Here is a 22620-nt window from a genome sequence, read left to right on the forward strand (position 1 = left end):
TTGTAAGAAATTACAATTCAGTCAGTACGTATTTATCGAGTGTTTTATATGAGCCAGGTATTATTCTGGAAGCCGGGATTGAATCAGTGAGACACATAAGAGCCCTTCTCTGGAGATTATATTCTTATGGGAGATCAGGCCATAAACAAATAAGTGAGATATTTTTAGATAGTGATAAATGCTTATGAGACAAAAAATAAGAGTTACATATTTAAGAGTTCCTAGTAAGTGAGAGCAAGAAGTTTAAATGATGAGGTCAGGGTCAAAACCCAGAGTATTTGCATTTTGCCTCTGAAGGCATAGAAGCCTCATGTTGTGGATTACCACCCTATTTCCTGGAAAATACATTTCCCCAAACCTCCCAGCTCATTTATACCTCTGGGTAGATAAAGCTTGGATTAGCATCCAGAAAGATGGTTTAGTAGAGGAGTTTGAGAAAATAGTACTTTAAAGGTGAAAGAAAATGAAGCAGTATATGTAATCCTTCACGTATACTACCAGAAGATTTCAGTTAATAGAAGTGAAGTATAATTTTAAGGAAAGCAGATTATTGGTTGTTCTTTGGAACTTGGATTCTTATAATAGTCTTAAATGAGAAAATAAGGACATTAGGAAAATGTAGTTTCTAAGCTCTATATTATAATTGAAATGCATGTTTTTCACATAAAATTTTATGTTTTTGACAGTACTGGTGTTACTTACTCAAGCCTTTAGTTGTGCTGCATTGTTTGTTTATTTTCCCCCTTCCCCTAGCTGTGCTATATTTCTAATTTGTATTTAAGGTGTGTGTGTGTGTGTGTGTGTGTGTGTGTGTGTGTGTATTTAATGTTCTGTTCTTTATGAATGGAAGCATAGGCATGTGGTGTAGTACATGTAGTAGCATGTGGGGTAGGAGCTGGACCACACAGGTCATCTACCATATGTGGAGGGGGAGGCTGTTTAGTAGTGAACCAAATGGTGCCTCTTAAGATACAGTGACTACTTTACTACAGAAATTTTGATTCAGCTTGAAGAAAAGAATCCTCACTTTTTCTTACACAATTTGGATTCTTCTAGTATCAGCCAGACAGGTCAGAGGCTGGGATCTATCCTTCTAGCTATCCATCCTTCCTTTTTTTTCTTCTTGGTCTCCTTTTATAAAGAAAAGAAAGGCATACACCGTTAAAAGTAAGCAACCTCAAAGAAGCCCAAACTAAAAGTGACAAGGGGCTTTTGTGTCTAGGAGTGTTTAAAATGTTTCTGCATGCTTCACAGTGTGCTTGTTGGCTGTAAACTCCATGTGGTTAGCACCCATGATTGACACCTTTTGTTATACCTTGCACCTACCAAGAGCTCAAGGAGTGTTTGCAGATGATGATAAAGAAAATTATTCTCTCATGCTTTCCCCCGCCTATTAATCCAGTATTAGTATTTATTGGGCATCTCCTATGTGCAAGAATTTTTATTTTTTTGGGGGGGTGGGGGTGGGAATTACTATTGATTAAAGTAGTAAAAATAATTTTCAACTCAAGTAGAAATAATTTGTAGTGGTATATACAGGTACTAAGGAAGCTTTTCTGTAAGGTCAGGAAAGTCTTACAGTTGATATCTGGGCCCCACTTTAGAAAAACTTGGACTTTGTTATAGACCAGCAGACTGAAGCTGTGATGCCCTGGGGCTGGCCTGCTCCTGGGGTAAGAGTTGTTAGTTCACCTTTGCTGAGCAGACTGTCATAGTGTGTTCCATCATGTGCCAGGCCAGTTAACTTACCTGGCCCAGGAGCCTCAGATTCACTGGCCACAGTTACTTGACCCTAGCATATCACCTAACCAAGGCAACAGAAAGAGAAATATGGCAAAAGTGAATCAATAGTTTAGAAAATGTATTTTCATTTCTGGACCTTCAGTACAAAGAGCATCTTCATATAATGGGAAAAAAGAAAATAATTTTTATATTTTGACAATAGGAAGGTAAGAGAATACTACTTTAGCTGTCAGGTATTCTCATAGTCTATGGATTTTCTCTTTTACATTGTAACTTACTGGATGTTTCTTGATTTATGGTTCATAAATTCAAAAATATGCAATTAATTCATGATGATCAGAAGGCTGATACAAGAAAGTCCACAAAAGTGAAGTGCTTAGTAGCATATGGGAAACCAAAGTCCACCGCTATATGAAGAGAACATGAATGAAAGGCTTCCCAAAGTTCAAGCAGATAGAAGAGTTCAAGTGGTTTATCAAATCTAACTATTAGGCATTTACCGAATATCTGCTCCATATCTGCTATAACGATCTTATTAGATCACTTTTTGCCTAGTTAGTTGCTGAGTGCCTGTGCCCAGCGCTTAGTAGGCTCTCAGTAGATCAATTTTGCCTGAATAAATGGATTATTGTTTGAGACAATAACAAACAAGTATCCCACTGCCATTTTTAATTGAAATTTTAACCCCAGCATCCTAGAGAAGGGTCAGAGCCTTGCAATAGGTGTCACCAAGAGCTTGGGAAATTGCTCTCTGGAAATGCAGGGCAACGTTTTTAATGTTGGGGAGGATTCAAAGATGAACAAGAATCTCCCTGTCCCTGCCCTCTCAGGCTGAGTAGATGGGGCTGATGGAGAAGACTGGATGGGAGGCCAGATGTTTACAGAGACAGTAAAATATTCACACAGTAATCCATGGTGCCAGTTGGCTGGGGTAGAATTCCTAAATGAGTTCTTTTACGAATACAAAAGTTCTTTGAGTAAAACAAACTTAATATAGTTACTTGAGGGGAAAAAAAAAAGAAACAGGGATTAGGGAGACTATATACAACCTCTTTGTGACTTTCCTTTATTATGCTAATGTGATAAACTGACCCTCAATAATTTGATAATGGGGAATGGCATAATATATTTACTGTCTTCAGAATATTTGTTTGCATTTTAACCAGGGGATTTAAGTCATGGTGGCTAGTGGGAAAAATGTTCTTGAGGAAGATGACTTTTTGAGAATTCCTCCAATCACAGGATCCTTCCTAGCTCTCTTTGTGGTCTAAAGGTTGTTTTCCTTTAAATTCACACTATTCGTGATTTTTAAATTTAATTTTTTATGTAGATTATAAGTTCACATTAAAAAAAACATATACAAGGGTGTACAGTGAAATTTTCTCTTCCCTATAGATAGTTATTATTGATAGTTGTTTATTCTTCCATATATATATTATGCATATATAAGCAAATACAAATATATATTCAAAGGGAGAAGTTTTTGATATCTGTAATTTCTTGTTACAAAACAATGATTACACATAAAGGACAGTTATTTTTTATATCTTCATTATGAAGGCAGGCACTATTCCTTAAGCTTAGGAAACGTAAGAAGTTATATATGAATGGTAAGTTCAAAGCAGGAAGATATAATATATGATTATACCTGAAACATAAAAAATGCTCATCAAAAATAGGACATGAATGCTAAGAAATACAGAAAGTGTGATCTGAATTTAGCAGAACTCTTTAAAGGAAGCAATATTTATTTTCATAATTTACACAAAAAATAAGCCAAGCAAACTGCTGACAGAATGCATGTACCATTTAGGATTTGAGTTGCCACTGTGTATATGAGATGAATCACAGGAGCTAGGATTGGAAACGTAGTTTGGGCCACGTTGTGGAAGTCTTCAGTCAAGAGAGTGGAACTGGATTTTAGTCTGTAGACTTGGCAGCTACTGACCCAGGAGGAGAAATACCATGTTAAGCGCAGTGATAAAAAGTGAGAGTTAATGAAGCTGTGTGAATGGAGATAAGAGAATAAATTAGTGAGATTTTTCTTTGATGTAAAATATCATTATCATTAGAGTTAGGTTTAATTATCTTCTCCAGAGTGTTCCAACATTCTCTTTAAATAATAAATTCAGCCCCAAACAAAGGTCCTCCTGTTCACAAAATGAAGACCACAGTTTCCAAGCTTGAATGTTCATTCTGTTTGGAACCCAAATTTTGGTCATTTCCCGGGAGGTTTACTTCTCTCTTGAAGCTCAAGCTGTTTTTATTTTTGTTTTGTTTTTGATGTCACCTTCGTAATTGAATGTTGCCTTCTTGAAAATATCTTAGGTTTCATTTCCCAACCTTATTGTTTTGGGGTAGGGAGTACCCCCAGATTCCTGAAAATGTGAGTTCTTGTAGTCAGAATGGTGCACACAATTGTGCTAAAATGGTGACTCAGCAGGTTTGGTGCTGAAGGGTCAGGCTTTAGAAAATGAACATTGCCCGTGGAAGGCTTTACATATTAAAATGATAGCATACAAACTTGTGGTTTAAAAAAAAAAATTGCACCTTTGCTTTCGAAAGAAAAATACTGCAAACTTGGAATTTATTTATTTTTTTATTTTATTTTTATTTTTTTTAAAGATTTTATTTATTTATTTGACAGAGATAGAGACAGCCAGCGAGAGAGGGAACACAAGCAGGGGGAGTGGGAGAGGAAGAAGCAGGCTCACAGTGGAGGAGCCTGATGTGGGGCTCGATCCCATAACGCCGGGATCACGCCCTGAGCCGAAGGCAGACGCTTAACCGCTGTGCCACCCAGGCGCCCCTGGAATTTATTTTTTTACCCTTCAGTATTATAGATCAGTTTCCAAACTAGGGTTGGATGAGTGGGTGGGAATGATAGCAGTGATAGGCTCTCCTGGATACCCTGTGCCCAAGGCCAGGGCCTGCATCCATTATCCAGCGTTAGTCCTGGGGAGTGTGCTTGTATAGTTACTGCAAACACTGTGGAGGTTTCCAGAAGTCCAGTGGGTTTGGTTGTATTTTGATGGGTTTCCCAGCTCAGGTCCTGCTTTGGGAGAATGTACTTAGGAGTGTGAAATGTGCCTCTCTGTCCCTGGGGCTTTACATGTCTGAATAGCCACGAGCTGGATGTGAAGAAAAATGTATATGGGAACTCCAGATAAAATGTCTCTGAGACCAAGGAGGAAAAAGAACGAATTGTGCATTTTTAGGATAAGAAACACGACCTTGTTTAGGCCACTAGGATCTATTTAATAAGCTTTCAGTTTTACTGTAGAATACTACTCTTGGAAAATTAGTTAGGTTTTTACAGATACTTATTTCTAAAGTAACCTGCATTTCTGTAGCTCTCAACCACCTGTATGTATGAGTGACGTTACATGATGGTAGTAACTAAGATTTTATAGGCGTTTGCTTCTGTCTGCTCATGCAGAGCCTTGGTCTGCAGTGCCCCTCCCCACCCCTCCCCAGTATTTCTGAGAGTCCATAGGCAGTGTCTTCTGTATTTGTGAATAAGCTCATTTATGCTCTAACATTCCTGGTGCCTGCAAAGCATTTGAGAGTGGCTTTTCTGCCACGGCCACAGGCAGTCTGTGAAAAAGCACAGTTCTTGTTGGGCTACTAGTGTCTCAATCCCCTGAAGCTGGATATCCAGGTGTACTTAGTCTTTTTTTTTTTTTTTTGTAGCGTATAGTAGCTGAGAGTATAGCCCTGTTTCTCTTGGATATGCTTTAAAAATTTTTTTTTCACCCTCATTATAGAAGCTGAGGAGCTGATGCTCCGTTTGCCTTTCTTGTGAAGATAGCCCCTTCCCTTTTGTCCACCTGGCCAGGAGCAGCCCTTGGAGTCAAGCTAGAGCTTTCTCCGTCTCCAGCCTTGAACCCATACATACAAGCTACCTCCCAAAAGGCCTCTTTACCCTCTGTAAGTCAGTTCTTACAAATATCCATCTGAGGGCTACACGCAGCCTTTGCCAATTTGTTAGACATGAAGTTAACATTTTAACTATTCCAGAAATTTCTCTGTGTTTTTTCTGAGGCAAATAATCTCTTTTTCCTTCTGATTTTTTTCTGTTTCACCAAATCTTCCTGAGATTACAATCTCTAGATAAACTCAGCAGGTTGTTTTCCAGTTTGAATTATGGTTGTTCTTGGGGGTCTCTTTTTTATTATCTTAGGCAGTCTCATCCTTGAGCCCCCTGTAGTAACCATCTCTACACTCAATATTAGAGATTTATTCCTCTTTTTGGGCCTCGGTGTCAGTTATTCAACTGCTTGACTTGGCATTCATAGTGGTGCCTGAAACTCAGCTAGTCCAAGTGTCCCCATCCCTCTTCTATTGTCTTTTATGTCCATGACTAGCACTTCCGAACGTCAGGCCCCAGAGTCAGAAGCCTTTGAGTTCCCTGGACATCTCCTTCTCCTCACTCTCCATATGCTGTCCATCGTCAAGTCCTGCCTTCTTACCTCTTGAGTATCTTGCACCCATCTACTTCTTTCCATCTCCCCTGTTTCATTCCAACTGCTATCATGTCCCACCTAGATGACTGCGGTAGCGTCTCAGCTGTTCTCTCTGTCTCCTTGTTGGCATTTTAAAAATGCAAACCTAATCAATCCATCTTCAGCAATATGTTTAATTAAAATCCACCAGTAGCTTCCTGTTCTTCTCAGCTCTTCAGCCTCATCTGTCTTCACTACCTTCATCCTCACGTTCCATCCTCAGTCCTCAAAGGGCCATGCTCCCTTCTTCACTGGCGACTTTGTATATAGTTTCCTCTGCTTGGAGCAGCCCACTGCCCCCTTACCTAGTTAACTTCTTTCCTCCAGACCTCAGTGATCACTTCTGCAGAGATGGTCTCTCTATCTGCTATGTATATTCTCATGGCATTATAAACCTTTTCTTTATTGTACCTACCACAACTGTAATTTTATACCCCCTTGGATGATTCCTTGTCTTTCTTGATCTCCATGAAGGCAGAAACTCCCCTGTATCTTTAACATTTAGCATGATTTAATAGGTATGTGATAAATCTTTCTTGACCGAATAACTGGGAATCAACAGAGCATTGGCAATGAGGTAATGGTTTTGGAACCAGTCATGTGAATTTGAATCATGGCTCTGCCCTAATAACTGTGACTACGTGCAATCTGCTTAAGATTTCTAGACCCCAGTCTTTTTACCTGAAAAATGGAGATAATAAAAAATTTCAAGTGTTGTTGGGAACAATGTTATAGTATTTGAAAATACAAATTCTAGTATTTGTAAAAGTACTTTGAATATAGAAGGTGTTAAATAGTAGATTTTACAGTACCACTTTTGAAAAGAACTTTTTATTATAAAATGAAAAATGCAAATTCAGAAAATCACACAAAATAAATGTATAGTTGGACGAATGATCATAAAGAGAATACCCTTGTAACTTCCAAAAACCCCAGAAGCCCCTCTGTATCTCCACCCATGTGCCCCTTCTCTTACACCTAAGTAACTCTGTATTGACTTTATAGTAATCACTTCCTTGCATGTCATTATTATCACTCAAAGGTGCATCAGTGAACATTATAGTTTCTTCTTGCCCATTAAAAAAAATTAGTTTCCCCTCTATCCTTTTTTCCCCTTTACAATGTATCTGTGAAGAACCTGGAGCATCCGTCCTGTGGAGTACTCTGTGGTTTGGGTTTTGCTGATTCCCTGTGAATGATGCAGTTCAGCACGTTCCTCCCCTTTGTGTGTCCTGCAAATTGGCAGCTGGATCCAGAGGCATGATCAAACTTGGGTTCGATTCCTTTGGCAGACTATAGGTGGTGGTGTGACCTTTCATCAGGAGGCACATAACATCGTCTTTCTTTTTGTTATATTAGTAGCTGTTGATGCTTGTTACCTAGATCCACTAACTTGTTGGGGGTGACAAAACGGTAATGTTTTAATTCCGTCGTGGAGTCTGCCTGCAATACAAGCTACTGGAACCTGTTCTGCTTCTGGGCAAGGAGCGATTTGCAGGGGTGGACATCTGAGTCCGAGTGAAGGGTGGTGGGTCACATGGCCCAGATTTACATGATCTGTCAGTCCTTCTCCAAAGCCCTGTGCTCCATTATCAGAAATATGTGGATGGGGAAAAAAATAAAGAAAGAAAAGAAATATATGGATGAGGCTTCCAAGAAGGAGGTGATTTTCATTTTCATTTCATCCTTTCATTTTCATTTATTGATTTGAATACTTTTAAATCTTAAGAGACGTTTCCCTCATCTATTTGGTTACACAGTAGTACAGTTCACACAGAAAAGCAGGGTAAATGCTAGGTTTTTTCCCCCCATTATTTCTAAAATAATGAGTTGATTCCCCATCATTCTCTGAAGATGAACAATTCTATTGTGTTTTGAAAAAAATTATGAATTTATGGATTTGAACACAATAGATGGGTTTCAACCAGTTGTAATTATCTTTTTTGAAGCTTATATAATCCCATTTTTGGCTAGTGGGAGCCTTTTAAAGTTGGCTCCTAAGACCTTTCAATATGACCCTACCTTTTGATATGACCCTGATTAGTTTTTGAGAGTTTTCTTGCTGTCTGGTGTAACAGGATATTTCAGGTTCATCTTGAGCATTTTCTGCTCTCACACCTGGAATTAGCCATTTCTTCAAAAAGAGTCCTGATTTCTTGTAGTGGGAAATGGAATTTCAAGAACCCATTGTGCCTCAGCTCTGAGCAGCCCAGCGAGACCCAGATCTAGCTGCTGGGACTTCATTTGCTTTATTTGTTTGTAGGGTGACCAATGGACCTAATTTGCTTAGAACTGTCTTGGTTTTAGCACTGAAAGTTCTGTGGCTCAAGGGATTAAAAAAACACCAAAAAAACTCATTCTAGGTGTTAGGGAGGCTCACTGCTATTGGTTCGGTCATTGTTTCTGGGCTTTCTCTGTGGAGAAATCTGGAAAAATATGTGTGAGATCGGTCTTTTGCAGAGAATTCACCCAGTTGTTAGATTTATATACTCTGTATGACTTCTTAAAGGCAAGTAACACTTATTTTGAACAGTGCTTTGTATTCAGCTTTGCCACTTTCTTATCATAGCCTACATTGGCATTGTTCACGGGTTCACGGAAATAGTTTCTATGGTCTCCATTGAAGTCATTGCACTCCACTCCATGGTTGTGAATACAGCGGACAGATATGTGCACTACAGGACTCCCAATGTGAACGTTAGAGAGTGAATGCCTTAGTAACTGTTGTAGCTAAACTTAACATTTATTGTATTTACTGTATGCAGGTAGATGTATCTATTACCCAATTTAATTTTTATACCTTCCATGTGAGGTAGGACTGTTAATTCATTTTACAGATGGGAAAACTGAGGTTTAGAGCAGCTGAATAAAGTGCTCGGGCCATGTAGCAAGTGGAGGAACTAAGAATTAAACCAAGGTCTCTCTTAACTCTGGAGTCTATACACTTAACCACTTTATTACCCTTTTAATTATTAAAGACTAGTGTCACCTAATTCAGGTTTAAAAAAATTTGAAATTCTTTGAGATGGTTCTAGGATCTGTTTAGGAATTAGTGTCAGTTTAGAGGTCTCAGGATGAATAGAATGATGTACCAACTGCCCCTTCTGTGCTCATGACGATCATTGCTAATCAAGTAAGGCCATTATTTCTGTTCTTCTGCTGGATCTGGATGAGGTCTCAGAATCCCTTTCAATATAGCATTCCAGGCAACCACTAAATATTTACTAGAGTTGGCACATACTGTGAAACCCATCTGCCATTCTGAGTGAGAACCTCCTAGAAGGGCAGTGATGCCTCTGGATTCCCGTAGCACATTTCTGTGTCTGTCTTACTGTCATCACTTTACTATATCATAACAGTCAGTCATACAGTCTTCTCATCTGCTCTAGTAAAAGCCACTTTTTTTTTATAATTTCAGAAGTATTTCTTTTTTCTTTTTTTTTTAAGATTTTATTTATTTATGTGACAGAGACACAGCCAGCGAGAGAGGCACACAGCAGGGGAGTGGGAGAGGAAGAAGCAGGCTCCCAGCGGAGGAGCCCATGTGGGACTTGATCTCGGAACGCCAGGATCACGCCCTGAGCCGAAGGCAGATGCTTAACGACTGTGCTACCCAGGCGCCCCCTAAAAGCCACTTTTCTAAACTATAATCCATAAATACTTAATTCTGGGAAATGCTTTTATGTACACTTCAAAAAACAAGAGGCAGGATGAGAGGCTTGTTTGGTCACATAATTTGAAAAACTAAGTTCTTGAAGCTTTATTTGTTTTTAAAAGATTTTATTTACTTATTTGAGAGAGAGTGATATATATATAGAGAGAGAGCGCGCCAGAGCACAAGCCTGGGGGAGGCGCAGAGGGAGAGGGAGAAGCAGATTCCCCACCAAACAGAGAGCCTGACTCGGGGCTCAGTCTCAGGACCCCAGGATCATGACCTGAGCCAAAGGCAGAGGCTTAAGCGACTGAGCCACCCAGGTGCCCGGTTCTTGAAGGTTTATAATGTGCATTATTGTGTTAACCTTCTGAGAAATCCTATCGTAAAGGAATCTGTTAAATTGTACTTAATTCTCTGTTTTCTACACGTGACCAATCCCTATATCCCCCCCTTTTTTTTTTAAATAAGGATATGTATTAAGAAATAATATACAATCTGGAGGTAGGACAGGCCCAGGTGTAGGGCAGGCACCTTGTGGGGACTGTCAAGCCTCCAGCACCGTTTCTTTGTATTTTTCTGCCCTTCCCTGAGGGGGATTAACTCTCAGACTTGTGGCCAGATGACTGTAGCAGGCTCAGGTGCCACAGCCATGCAGGTTGATATCCAGAGGAAGAAAGTCCCTTTGTAGAGCAAGGAAAAAGTTAGTAGAAACGCCTCTGGCAGTGTTCCCTTCACATCTTATTGGCTGGGTTTGGGCAGGTATCCATTCTTAATGAATTGTTGGCAAGGGAGACGGGATTTCTGTGAGTGACCCGAGTGGATCCTTTAGGAAGGAAAGATGTAATAGAGTCAAAACAATGAGCATTTCACTTCGCCTCAAAGGGCTTTGTGACTAGGGCTAACCTCTCTTTTTAGCCTGTCTTCCACACTTCCACTCATTCTTAAAGCTACCTCTGTTCCTGAATTTACCTTTGTGTGGTGGATGTGTGAGCACCCACATGCCTCTGGGAAGGCCACTGTCCCCATTTCCACACAGTTGCTTCTGCTTGTTGTTAAAGGTCCATTTCAATTGCCCTCCCGCTCGGTCAGCTTTACCTGCCCCTTGGTTCTGCCCAGTAAACATTAATTGTAGTGAGGAGAGGGAAAAGTCTAGGTTAATTCCAGGGTCTGGCATGGGTAGATGAATGGCTTCAGGTGCCATTTGTGCAGGTTTTGAATGGTGGAGGGTAATGAGTTTTTGCCATGTAGAGTTTGAGAGGCCTGTGGATATGTTCAGCCTGCAGTTGGGTATGCAGGTCTGTAATTTTAGGGAGAGGCCAAGATGAAGCAAGTAGATTTGTTGGCAGTCAGGGTACAGATGGTAGCTAAAACTACAAGGTGGGTGAGGATAGCCTGTAATGGTTGAAACCAGGGAGCCAGAGGGTGGTGAAGGAGGAGCCGCTCACTGAGGTGGGAGAGGAAACATTCCGGGACAGTGAGCAGGAGAGAGAGAAGTAGGGAATCAATGGCAAGTAGTTACAGGTGTAGCAGAGAGGTCCAGAAGGAGGACCAAGAGGCGTCCACTGGGTTTGACAACTGGGAAGTCTTTGGAGACTTGTGCCAGTGGTGTTTGAGGAGGCAAAGGCGGATGTGGAGGCAGAAATGTTATTCTTGTAGGTGAAGAGTGAGCAGGAGGTAAGGAAGAAGAGACAGGATGTGACAGTGCTCTCTAGAAGCTTGGCTGAGGAGGAAAGAAGAGAAGGCAGCATTTATAGGATAGTGTGTTTGTGTTTGGGGCACTTTTTATTGAGTGGAGAGATGTAAACACATTTCTGGGTTAAAGGGGAAACTTGAAAAGTAGAGAGGAAGTCTCCAAGCTAGAGGATGATTGGTGGGGCGGTGTCCAGGTAGACGGGACCAGAGCACAGGTAGAGGGTTTAGGCTTGAGACTAGTGGGAAGGAGGAACACAGGGGAGAGTATAAGAGATCCTCATAGGAGGTTGGCAGGGAATTCAGATGTTTCGAGCTGACCCCTACTTTCTTGGTAAGTAGGAAGTAAAATTAATTGCTGATGGTTAAGAGGATGACAAATATAAAGGGTGATTTCAAGAGAGGTGGTAAAAGGTTTGGGAATAAAAACAAACAACCTATTGGAGAAAATATAACAGCAAAAACATTTGTTGAACCCTTAGTCTTGTACCCATGCCCTATACTAAGTACATTCTCGTTCAGTCCTCACAGTGACCCCATGAGATAGTTACTGTTATCCTCATTTTATGGGTCAGGAAACTGTTTTAAAGAGGTTAAATGACTTGCCAAAGGTCAATTTGTGAACCAGGGATCCAGGCTTTTTCTGACACTGGAGCCAGCCTCTCAATTTTTATGCTCTACTGCCACACAGGGGAGAGGAAGCCTAGCGAAAATAAGTGGACATATTGTTTTAGAGTTAAGGGCAAGATGTAGGTTGGAGGCCAGGAGAACGTGGTGACCCCCACTGGCATGGTTGTGATATTTTTTTTTGAAGATTTTATTTATTTATTTGACAGAGAGAGAGAGAGAGAGAGAGCCAGCAAAAGAGGGAACACAAGCAGGGGGAGTGGGAGAGGAAGAAGCAGGCTTCCAGTGGAGCAGGGACCCCTATGTGGGGCTTCATCCCAGAACACTGGGATCACGCCCTGAGCCGAAGGCAGATGCTTAACGACTGACCACCCAGGCTCCCCAAGGTTGTGATATTTTTGTAGGAGGACCACTCAGCTCCTGCAGTGGAGCCAAGAAGGAGCCAGGATGTGGGACAGGCCAGGGTGCAGGAATCCTTGATGAGTGAGAGTTGCTCAGGTGTCAGCTAAGCCAAGGAAGGAACAGAGGCCGGGAGGGAGCTTAGAGAAAGGGGAAGGGTCAAAGAGATTGTCAGTCTCCTAAAGGTCATGCCAAAATCTTCGGTGTGGCCACAAGAAAGGGGGAGTGGAGAGGAGGGTCCTGGAGCTGAGCAGGCAAGACACTGTGTTGTGGATGTGATGTGCCCTGATGTTCCACGTTGTTCATCTTCCTGTTTCTCTTGTGACGAAGGAGTTGCCCTCAGAAGCTCTCTGGTAAAATGTTGTCTGAGGAGAAAGCTTGCATTATACATTATGAAATCAGAGACATGGGAGAGGCTAAGGGTGGAGAGAGTGGGGTTGTTGTCTCTTGACTGTTTTGCCCAAGTCCAGCTCTGGCAATACCAGTGTCCTTCATGGCATTTGCTTGGAACTATACTTGGGCGGTTTTACCAATTAAATGCAATACAAGTTAGGTAATAGAGTTGTTATTTTTCTTCAGAGGAGTGTGTTTTAGCCAAGTCGAATTTCCAAGAATGGTTTCATTCAGTGCCTGTACTCAGTGTAGACCATTCTAGGAATACAATAATTTTTGATTCAAGAACTGCATTTAAACTACCTCTTATTACTTTAACTGATTTTTCTTGTCTCTTACAGTGATTAATGGTTTGTTAATATTGTGGAATAGAAATTCGTTGGAGAAAGAATTCTTTGAGAATACAAATGAAATACTATAATTATGTCAGTTAACTGAGCAAAGTCAAAGTTAGGAGTAAATCTGTGATTCTGCTTCCAATTAATGTAAAGTGATTGCTATACTCTTAAAATCTACTGAATAGGAAAACATTTCTTAGTTTTTTTTCAGGGGTCATAACTTTTGTTATCATGATCATTTAGCCTTTCTCAAAGTGTAGTCTAAGGGTCCATAAGTAATTTAGGAATTTTTGTTAAAAATATTGTACTTATTTCAAAGACACACCTTAAGCTTTCTGAATTAAGAATTTTGGGGAATGGGACCTAGAAATCTGCATTTGAGCAAATTCCCCAAATGATTCTTGAAAACGAAGTTGGTGTGTTTTCAAGCAATGGATAGCGGCTTCTGGGTGTCAACAAAGGCAAAGGAAACTCAGAGCCACATATGGTATTTGTCTATGTTTATATACCTACACGCACCAGCATGTCCCCTCTTCTCAAAGATGGAATGGCTGCTATGCAAAAGCCTATCTTTAATACTATGTTTCTTTTCAGAAGAAGTTTTATTTCTTGAATTTCAACATTTATTTTAGATAGGAATGGAAGAAATAATTTGTATGATCTAGATCTAGGCTGGGACAGTTAAGTTTTACTCATCCGTTAGAAGGGGTGAAAAAGTCAGCCTCTGAGTAGTTTCCATTTAGTTGTGTTTTCAATTTTATACAACCAGTATTTTTTATGGCAATAATTCATCTCCTACATTTCAGTATCTTGTATATATTTGTTATCTGGGCCACTCCACATGGAGCTCAGCTTTTTGCTTTAAGGGAACTATGGAAATAGAGATTCTACTGAATCAAATTACTAATGTGATATTTTTCCAACTAGGTATGTACTAAATATTCAATCATCGGTTTTTATTTAAAAGCTAGCCAGCAAATTAATAATGGTATTATGGTATTTCAGGACAGTAATGGAATATTAAGAAAAAAAACACTGATTGCTTTCATTACTAAAGATCTCTGTGGAAAAAGCAATTCTACGTGACTCATGTTTTTGTTGAGTTACATGAAGCAGAGGTAACCACTCTGACTCCTTTATCATTTGTAGTGAGTGGTTTCAGCAAGAACTTTGATGAGATGAGAATAATTCTTATAATATACTTCAATATATATGAACTTTAAAATTCTTATGAAATGATTTCCTGGGTTGACTGTATGTTGAGTAACTTTTCTTCCATGACCTGGGCTGGAGAGCAAAATGTAGAGAAGATACCAGACTAGGAAGAATATTAGAATTCCTCAGCATAGCCTCCCTCTTCAAAATGGTTTCCTGATCCATAAAATGGGAATAACACTAACGATCTCAGGGGGTTACTGTGAGGACTGAACGAGAATGTACTTAGTATAGGGTGTGGCACAACAGTAAGGGCTCAACAGATGTTTTTGCTGTTATGTTCTCCAGTAGCTCCCCCCCCAAACCTTTTGCCACCTCTCTTATTTGATTGTGAATTTCTGTCAAGAATAGATTAAGGCCCATGAGCCCAGAAAATGTAATTTCTTTTCCTTTGTCTCTGTAGTACCCAACTAAGTGGCAGCAGACACACAGAATCCTCAGTAAATGTTAGATGATTGAATGAATGGATGGAAATGTGATTCAGATCATGGAAGCCTGTGATTTCCCTCATGAACTCAAAATTACAATGGAAGCCAGCGATAAAATGGTTACAGAATTTTTATTACACAAACCTTTTCAGGAATGCACAAAGCTAATGTCATTTTTCAGTTACACTTCCTAAGCCAATTTGCTTTTCCTCATTCTCCTCCTTCCAGCCCAGTGTCTGTTCCACACTTGCCAATTTAGGCAAACTGCTGCTGTCTGTGTACTTTCAAGTGCATGTTAGAATTTCAGTTTCTGAATCTGTGTCTGATTTGAAATTTACTTGAATTTCTCTTAAAATGAAGTGTGTTTTCCAAGGATCTCCAGATTTGAGTCCTTGACATTAGAAATGAAACACATTTTTCTTCCCATTAGTCTAATTCTTCCAACTGAGTGGAAAAACAATCCTAAATATTTTAACCTACCTCAAAATCTACTTCTTTTGATCAGTTAATAGAGAAATATTCATTTTTCTCCTGGAAAGGAGATTATTAACCAGGAAATCTGCTTGGGACAGTAAGACCTGAAAGCATGGAAGGTTGTAATACAAATCACATGTAATAGAGCTCATAATTATTTTGGGGGGAAGGAAATTAACATAGTAAAAAAAATTAGACCATGACTCTTGGAACTGTAATGAGAACCTATATTTGTAAACTGCTTTTAAAGCACATTCACATCCATTATCCTTCTTGAAATGCAGAATAATCTTTTAAAATAAATAGAGCAGAAATTATTTAAATTGAATTAAATCTCAGACAGGTGGATATGTTCACTAGGACTCAGCAAGAAAATGGCAAAGAACCAACTACAGCCTACGTTTTCTGGGTCTTAATTTAGTGCTCTAGCCATTGTAATGTCATGTCCTATGCTTTTGCCATAGTAATAACAGGGGGATTGTGCCCCAGCATAAAGTACATTTGAATTTCATATTTGTTCAGGGAAAAGATCTGATTTCATACTCCTTCGTAGGATCTAGTCTCAGATCTATCCCAACGGAAGATTTTTCATTATAGAAATAGAAACAGAACCCCGATTCCTGCATTTGATGCATGCAGGCAGGGTTGGCCTTTAGCCTGACGCAATAATACTTTGATAAATGGTATAATAAGCTACAGAAGCTACTGATAATCTAATCTACCATTCATCTCTTGCCAAGTTCATTTTAGGTAAAATCACAATACGGATTTATATTTCTGGAGGCTAAGATGGCTTTACTGCCAGAGTATTCCTCAGGCTAGAGAAGGCCCTGACTTGCTCCTGCCACTGTGTCTCTTCCTCATTTCCCTGTCTGGAAGTGCCCTGCAGCACTGGGCTTTCAAGGTACATAGTTTAGGGTTGGCTGGAGAGGCTGGGAAGGGATTTTTTCAGTTCACCTTTGCGTGGTTTGTGCTTCAGAGCATCCCTTACACCCTCCCACCATGCCCTGTTGTTCCTTCAGTTTGTTCTTAGCTGATAAAAGAGTCTCGCTGAAGCACACAATTCTTGAGGTATACAGTCCTTTGAAGGACAGAGTCTAAATCCAACTGTGTATTTAATAGACACTTAGTATTTTTTTAAGGATGTTTTTGGTGATACTATACTTAGATCAGTAGCGTAGAATGAAAATATTTTTTTCATTTAAAATAGGAAAAAAGTGGTGAGACAAAGTAAATGTACAAAGTAAGTAATAGAATAGTTTCATTGTGGTAGAAGTCATTCAAAACAATATATTCCAAATCTTTTATTTCATAAATGATGCTTGTAATGAGTGTGAAAAGCCAGTTGCAGAGCTGTATGAATACTGTGATCCTAATTTCTTTTAATAAGTGTGCAAATGGAAAAAGTACCAATAATAATTTGTAATTACTATTGTGTTACCAGGCACTCTTGTGCTTTATGGGTATCAACTCATTTAGTGCTCTCATCCACCCAAAGAGGTAGATACTATTGTTATCTTTATTTTAGAGTTGAAGAAATTGAGGTACAGAAAAATAAGTTGCCCAAAGTTACATAGTGAGCGTTGGAGTCACCCACTAAGAGGAAATACACCAACATGTCAATAATGATTATCTCTGGATTAATGGTGTTAGGGTCAATTTAATTCTTTACATCTATAATGTAGAATGTGTCTCTGCTCTTTATATTATTGGAAATAGCATTTTAAAAAGAAATTAAAGCATGTTTGGGATCTTAGAAAAACAATATGAGAACATTTGTAGGTTTGAATTTCAAAGAAGCTTTTTTTTTCTTCTATCTGAAAAAGAAATTATACTTGGTTAAGAGGGGGGAAAAAGACACAAATACCACCACTTTCTGTCAGTACAGTCTCCCTTAATGGTAACCTCTCCGTGTATGTGTTTGACAGTTTTCTTTTATCAGTAAAGAAAATGAGACCTTTTTGAGTTCATGATTAAACATTATCAAGCACAATCCAGGAGACTGGCTTCTGATCAGACCAGGTTTTGTTTGAATACTCAAATACTTCACCAGTAATCGAAAGTGTAAAGGCACATACACTGTGGAACATCTTCAGGAAATGTACACTTTCCTCCCTTTATAGTATAGCCTCAAAGGCAAAAATATTTCAAGAACAATATGTTTTATTATGTTGTGTCTTATTTTCCCGTTACTTGACTTTTCAGCCCTTCTTTTGTACTTTCATTTCTACCATTCCTTTTCTTTCGGAAAACCAACCAACCAGCCATCCACCCAACCCACTGATTGGCCCCAGTTTGTTGAAAGGTGGTAACATGTTGAGTTTTATTAGTGACAATAGCTCTACTTTGCTATTAGATGCCAGGCACTCTGCTAAGTGCTTTCTGGGTCCGGCAATTAGAGAGTAGAGGCCCATGGTTTGAACGAGGCTCACGGTTTTTGGCCCCAACAGTGTAAGCCCACAGTGTTTGGAATAAGAGAATTACTCGGAGATAACATCTGAGCTTTCGATTTGCATGTTTTGTTGACAAGGGTTGGAGCATCTAGCTGTACAGCGGTGGCAACCCGTCCACTCATTTACATTCCTGACCAGGCTCCTGTTGTCTTTTTCAGTTTTGGACCCCTGGTATTAGTTATTTAATCCTCTGAGGTGTTCTAAGCGCGCTGAAGCTAGAGAGGGAAGTGTCTGGGTCCAGGATGTACCATGAGTAAAACGCGCTGTTGGACGGACTCTAGAGCCGGTGTTCTCTACTCTGCCCTGCTGCCCCCAAAGCTCTGTAACGTGGCTACTCAGCTTCGGTGTTAGGCCCGACTTTTATTGCTCCTGTCACAGTCTTTTGTCAGTGTCTTAGTCAAATGAGATGGATTTTCAAGTTTTTTATCCTATCTTCTTGAGATAGCCTTTCAAGTTGCTCAGTCCCTTATCTTCTGAGGAAGGCTCTGTCTGATTCTCACATTTCTTTGGTTTTAGAGAAATTTCTTTTGAGGCTGAGGCAGAAAATGATCGGCTTGAAAGGAGCCATGGTTTTGAAAATAACATAATTTGAGAATGATAATATTAGTCATGGGATCCCAGGAGTTGTCAGATGCTGAGAATACTTGGAAAGACTCAGCCGTGTGACAGCTCCACGTGGTTAATGGTGGTGATCAGGGGTTTGTGTTTGTTTTCCTGAGATAAATCACTGTTTTGGTACTTTATAAGAAATTAGACCCATTACTCTTTGAACTCTGTGCAACTGTTTTTCTTTTTAAAATAGACTAAAATACAGTTAAAAATTTTTCCCCACGGTATAAACATACATTGAAGGGGAGAACAAGCAGAGCGGCCCTTGTTTATTTGAGTAGCCCGGGTGATGGGCGTGAAGGCATTTCCGGGTCATGGGCTGGCGGGCTTGGCCCCGTTTTGCTCCCACAGGAAGCAACACAGTGAGTAAGAGATGTCGTGCTTATAAACGATGGACAATGAGGTACATGTCTTGGCTGGATTCCAGGTGGTTTCTGGTTGTTTAGTTGCTAATGATGTCGGAGTACCCAGGTCTCTCCACATGGGTTCTCTCTGGATGTTGCTTCCTCAGGAGAGAGTTTCTGTAGCTCTGACACTGACAGTCTGAGTTTATTTTGGCTATAGACTAAAAGCTGATCTTCAGAAGTGAACAGAAAGCTGATATGTACTCAATAAAGGGTTTATTGATACAGTATCTGCTCCTTGATGCTTGGGGATTTCAGTTACATATATTAAAGAAAAGCTTTCTAGTTTTGCCCTGTCTTTTGAAAACATTTTTTTTTAAGATTTTATTTATTTATTTGTCAGAGAGAGAGACAGAGAGCACAAGCAGGGTGAGAAGCAGGCTCCCCGCCGAGTAAGGAGGCTGATGTGGGACTCGATCCCAAGACACTGGGATCGTGATCTGAGCCAAAGGCACACACTTAACGACTGAGCCACCCAGGCATCCCAAAACATTTTTTAAATGAGCGATTATATGTTGGGGCCTCATTTTCTCTTCAGAGAACTCACTGAGTGATTAAAAATGAACTCAAGTACATTTTAAGCTAGATTTATATCTTAAAATGAAGACAGAGTTCATTTATTTCAATTACATAAAAAACAAGGTGTATTTTTTACCTGACAGGGGTCCTGGTTAACCAAAAGCTTTTATGAATTAATAGTGTGGTATGGATACTAAAAACTTTAATGAGAGCTGAGTGGTCAGACTACATTCAAAGTCCTAATTTCTGGATTTGAAATCTTACTGAAGATTTATTTCTAGCACTTTGTTGCAGTGGGAAAAGTACAGACATTTTTATTTCCTGTTTCCCAGTGCTGGCATTTTAGGAAAGTGACTGTCAGGAAGAAGTAGGCTTTCCTTGGGGAACGAGGCCTGTGGCAGCACACTTAGGGCAAGTTAGCATTTGCCTTAAAGAATAAGTCTTTTGGGGAAGTCTCTGCCATGAGGAGTTTGTTTTTTCAAACCTATAAATAGAAGGGAAATGAAGATAATTTTGGCTCAACAGTCCTCTGAGCCACAGGAATTTATTCAAATTTTGCATTTGTTGCAGCTAGCTAGCTTTCTCCCCTTTCCTCCCTTCTTCCCTTTCTCTTTTGTTTCTCCACCTTGGGATAAGGATTAGTAAATTGCATATTTGTAATCTAAAAGAAATAGGGTTATGTGTGACAGTGACTAACTTATACTTGTGTAGTAATTTAGAGATGAGGAGATTCTGGCTCCATAAACATTAAATCCTTAAAAAAGGAATTTTCATGCATGGCTTCCCAGTTATTTTGAGCCCATGATTTTTTTTTTTTTTTTTTTTTTTTTAAATCTTCCTGTTCCTCTTACTCAGAGAATCTCCATCAGGCTGTGGGGATGGGATAGGGATGAAGAATTTTTTTCTTTCCAGTAAGGGCCAGTGACCTCTGGGGGATGGGATGTGGGGACATCCAGAACCCAAATTGGAAAAACAGATAGAAAAAATAATACAGATTTTACTTAAGGAGCCAAATAAAGAACATTATTTTCATAAGCTTTTTAGATTAAAGAGAGTAAAGGACTTACTCAGCTATAGTCAGTAGTGACAAACATATGTTTATATATATATTCCATCTAAGTATGAAGCAGAGGGAGAAGAGTATGTGGACAGATAGCAAGAAGTAGTAAAGCCATAATTAGGAACAAAAAAGAGTAAAGGTAAGAATGAAAAAAATTAAGTTTTGGAGGAATTTGTGAAGATAGAGACATAAGCACAGAATATGCTTAAATATGTGTGTGCTGCCTGTCAGTCACATTCATACCTGCTTCTCTCCCAACCCTTAAAGACAGCTTCTATTTTAAGAACCTAGATTCAGGAATGTCTGAAATAAGTGTTGTTTGGCTTTGGTTTTATCATCCAACTAGTATTATGTACTAAAACTACCATACCTACATTTGGGAAGCCAAAGGCTTGAGAAATTATGATTAACATTATTTATTGCAACGGTGCTCTAAAAGCGTTAGCTTAAAAAAACTGTCCCCAGAAATGTGCAAGTTTTTAAATATCTGTCTGATATTTTAAGAATTGCTAGAATTTTAAAATTCCTTTCATTTCCTCATTTTTTTTCGCAAACTAAATTTAAAAATTACGTAAAATAGACTTTTAATTTTATAGCAAGGTACTGAGAGAATAAAATATAGTTTTAAGTGGTTGAGAGTGTATTTCTTTCATGCAATAATGGCTTCTGTCTATAGGATGATGATTATTTTAGGTTTTTCTTTTAATTTTTTTAATTCCTTGGGAGAGTGTTGAATGTTACGTTAATTCGTAGCACAAATGGATTCTTTTCTTTCATGACTGCAGCACATACATTTTTTAAAAAAAGATTTATTTATTTGAGAGAGAGAGAGAGAGAGTGTGTGTGAGCAGGGGGAGGGGCAGAGGAAGAGGGAGTAAAGCAGCTTCCCCACCTAGCACAGAGCCTGATGTGAGGGCTCCATCTCTTGATGGTGCCTGAGCTGAAACCAAGAGTCAGATGTTCAACTGATGGAGCCACCCAGGCGCCCCTCATGAGTGCAACACATATATCTTAAGGCTTTTACAAGTAGTTCAACTAAGGAATCTTAAAACTATGGCTTTTTGTTTTTAATAACAAGAATGGATGACACTCTTGGCACTTGACCCATGGGTAGTGTGAAGCTAAGCTAAGGACTAGAAATTCTCCACTTTCAGGTTGGGTGGCCCAGGGCCATGGGGTGGACTGCAATTGTGTTGGGGTGGCCCGCCTTGAGAGCAGAGTGATTTCCTCGTGTTTATTTGTTGGTTGAGTGTGATGGTGATATTAGCCATTTGGATCTTCTTGATGATGTGGTAATGCTAATCAAGCACGTGTAATATTTTTCATGCATAGAGAAGTATTCTACATTTTATTAATATTACTTAGTTTCTTTTTATCCTTCAATACCAGTAAGTGGGCCCAATCACATTATACACGTTTTTGATCCCTTTGGTATGTGACCAACTAAGAAAATTTCGTCTTTAATAAAGTCTTACTAGCTAGATAGGATTTTAATTCTTTACGTTGTTTCTCCCCCCTTGCCTTTTTTTTTTTTTGCCAAGTGTCTTTGTACAATTAAAAATTTTTAAATTTACTGTTACACAGACATATATGGAGTAAGAAGTTAAAATCTTATGCCTCTGCCTAGAGGAAACTACTTTTAAATGTATATGCTCCGAAATATTTCCATGAGAGTATATGCATCCCTAATTTCTTTCTTTCTTTCTTTCTTTCTTTCTTTCTTTCTTTCTTTCTTTCTTTCTTTCTTTCTTTCTTTCTTTCTCTTTCTTTTTGTGGAATGCTTCACAGATTTGCATGTCATTCTTGCACATGGGCCATACTAATCTTCTCTGTATCATTCCAGCTAATTCATTGTTTTTAATGGCTGCATTATATTCTAAAATATGGGTGTACCATAATTGAACTCTGACTATTGATATTTGGGTTTTTTCCAATTTTTTGCCCTTTAAGTCAATACAGCAGTGAAATTCTTTGTATGTATACTTTTTTGCATATGTGCAAGTATTTCCATTAGTTGGATTCCAAGGAGTAGAATTGCTAAATGAGGGGCGCCTGGGTGGCGCAGTCGTTAAGCATCTGCCTTCGGTTCAGGGCGTGATCCCGGTGTTC

The 22620-nt window shown here is 39.3% G+C and overlaps 1 protein-coding gene and 1 pseudogene across 2 annotated transcripts in view; one reads left to right on the forward strand and one right to left on the reverse strand.

Annotated features, from left to right (window-relative positions):
- Positions 1-22620, forward strand: part of SNX25 (sorting nexin 25) — a 130709-nt gene that overhangs the window by 2737 nt on the left and 105352 nt on the right. Inside the window, exon 1 of one of the 2 annotated variants that reach the window (XM_057303561.1) lies at positions 14516-18931. The exons of the other annotated variant lie outside the window; for it this stretch is intronic. Coding sequence (XP_057159544.1) covers positions 18920-18931 — 12 coding nt within the window. The 5' untranslated portion in view covers positions 14516-18919. Of the gene's footprint in view, positions 1-14515; positions 18932-22620 lie in introns of those variants that run through there. 2 annotated transcript variants of the gene reach the window in all.
- LOC113262306 (U6 spliceosomal RNA) lies at positions 22278-22375 on the reverse strand (annotated as a pseudogene).

This window comes from Ursus arctos, unplaced genomic scaffold (genome assembly GCF_023065955.2).
Source record: "Ursus arctos isolate Adak ecotype North America unplaced genomic scaffold, UrsArc2.0 scaffold_27, whole genome shotgun sequence".
Lineage (NCBI taxonomy): Eukaryota > Metazoa > Chordata > Mammalia > Carnivora > Ursidae > Ursus > Ursus arctos.